The sequence below is a fragment of the Lottia gigantea genome, assembly GCF_000327385.1.
Source record: "Lottia gigantea unplaced genomic scaffold LOTGIsca_2659, whole genome shotgun sequence".
NCBI lineage: Eukaryota > Metazoa > Mollusca > Gastropoda > Lottiidae > Lottia > Lottia gigantea.
In genome coordinates, this window is record NW_008708828.1 from 1 (window position 1) to 2,422 (window position 2,422).

At 32.3% G+C, this 2,422-nt stretch overlaps 1 protein-coding gene across 1 annotated transcript in view; it reads left to right on the top strand.

Annotated features, from left to right (window-relative positions):
- Positions 1-1,354: 1,354 nt before the first annotated feature.
- LOTGIDRAFT_176695 (hypothetical protein) overlaps positions 1,355-2,422 on the top strand; it is a gene marked incomplete at both ends in the record, with an annotated part of 2,746 nt that continues 1,678 nt past the window's right edge. Inside the window, 2 exons of the mRNA XM_009056164.1 lie at positions 1,355-1,610; positions 1,781-1,828. Coding sequence (XP_009054412.1) covers positions 1,355-1,610; positions 1,781-1,828 — 304 coding nt within the window. The remainder of the gene's footprint in view (positions 1,611-1,780; positions 1,829-2,422) is intronic.

Sequence of the window (2,422 nt, forward strand, 5' to 3'; positions counted from 1 at the left end):
TTCAGAAATATACTACTTGGACTTCATTTTTTATGGTTTTGGAGTAAATTCGAGGTGTAGTCTAAGGGATTTTAAGGTGTTAAAGTGAAGTTTAAGGAATTCGAGGAAAGTAGCAGAAATTGATATAATAATGCTTGATAATGAGAACAAATTTAATTTAATGAAAATCCACACAATCAAAACAATTTCAGTCACCAAAAATCTCGTATAACATAAAACTTTCACTTTATTTTACAAATCAACAGGAATTGTAAACAACAACATGATTTTGATTTGAATGTTAATAAACATTAAGTGATGCGATCTTCTACTTATTACCATTAGCCTATCAGCTTAGTAATAAAATGAAAGAAGTGTTAAAATGAGACCTCTCGATGTAACGTTCTATCTGTTCTGTCTTGTGATTTTGGAAGTGAAAGGTAAATATTTTTCTTTAAAACTTTACCTGGTAATTGGAAGAAAATTTTATTATGGTATCGTTGAGGTCATGACTTTTTTTATTGTCCGAAAAGCATTTATTCATTCATATATTATTCATTTGTTTATATAGGTTCATATTTTAAAGAATACTGTTACGATCGACCGGAATTAGCCTGTGCCGAGCAACACACCCTGGAATGTGGAGAAGGGCAAGTTATAACAACAGATATACCCAACTTTCATGTCAGTTATTATAAGAATAGAAATCATTCAGATTGCCAAACTGGGGACGATAGGTGTAAAAATAAAACAACTTGTTGCAAACATGTTAACAATAGTGTAACTTTACAAAAAATCAGTTTTCATCTGCCAATAACACTGCGCTCATAAACTTCATAAAGTCTGGGTGCACATCTAAAACCAGATGTTCAATCAATTTGTATTACAATAATGCTAGTGGTTCTGATCTATACGATTATGTAACGTATCTTTATGACTGTATCTCAAAAGGTATGTGTATTTCAATTATGCAAAGTAAATTTAAAAGTTGACACAGAGTCAACTTTCCTCATTAGCGTAATCTCACCCTTATTACAGTATTTGATAACATACAGTTGTGGACATGAATGATGGACAAAATTTTTCAGGTGTCGTTATGAAGTGATCCCTGATGCTTGCTTTCACATGTGTTATATATGTGCAGTCTGTGTTCTTTGTGCTTGACACAATATCAGAATGTGATAAAAATAAAAAGACTTTGACTATTATGATGTTTGACGGCCAAGAATACTCTTTTAATTAAGCTCTGTATTTTTCATTAACAGAAAAGATTATCGACATCCTGGTGAATAGATCAACTAAATTTAACGGAAGCAATTCACAAGTTCTATATTATCTGAACTATATTGGAAATGGAACGAACGATGATAATGAAATGATACTCAACAGAGAATGTACTGTGACAACAACTAAAGATGATATATCTTTAACGATAAAGAAATTGAATCTCAAGGCGGATGACTGTTGTCGATTTAACATTACTAGACACAACGTTTCGGAATATTGCTCACAGAATGGTTCGTTTATTCCACCCAATGCCAGATATATTGGTAAAAAAACAGCATCTGTAAGACTTGAGAACGTGGTAAATAAAGATGGCGAAAGTTTCTCAATATTAGTTAAAGCTGCAGGTAAGAACGATTTTCTTTTAAACAAAATATTATTGTGAGGGCTACAGCCATTAATTCCTGACGCTTCCAGACCCCGAAAACCCTTTTTCTACTCCTTCGTTTTAAGCTTCCCTTTTTATTTCAGTAGTTACATGTTGCTTTCCAGTTCCAATATATTTATCATTTTACAGGTAATGTAACTATAGACTGTAGAACAATTGAACAAGACAATATACAAGGTAGGTTTGTCATTTTCTTCCATTTACTCCTCACCATGATGTGAAGTTTTAGAAACAATAACTTACTGGACTAATAAAATGTGCATGAAGCTTGAAGCGTAATATCTCATATAGCACCTTTTCAGATGCACCATCCGTTTTAAAATTGATTTTTTTTTTAAAAACTAAATTAATCAGTAATATTGTTCACAACTCACCGTCTAAAATTGAGCCTTCAAATCCATGTGTGTCGAGATTTATCCATGTTTGTAAGTTAAAATGACGACTCGAATCCACCATAAATAGAAAAGACATAGAAATAGAAAGTGGAATTTTTTAGATTTAGGTACATTGAAGGCATTTAGCGATTTTCGTGCAGTTCTGAAGATTATTTGCATATATTCAAGATCCTAATTAACTATTGAAAATGACGAACCATCGCCTTAAATGAGCGTAATGTGACGAAGCACCTTATTGAACAGATTGTGTTCCAGTGGACTTTTTTTTATCGTGGACAGCTACACAGTGGAATACCATTTAGATATTTATAAACCCTATTCTTAAAATACGAAACAATCCACGTACACAACACATAGATGTTTCCATCGTACGTTT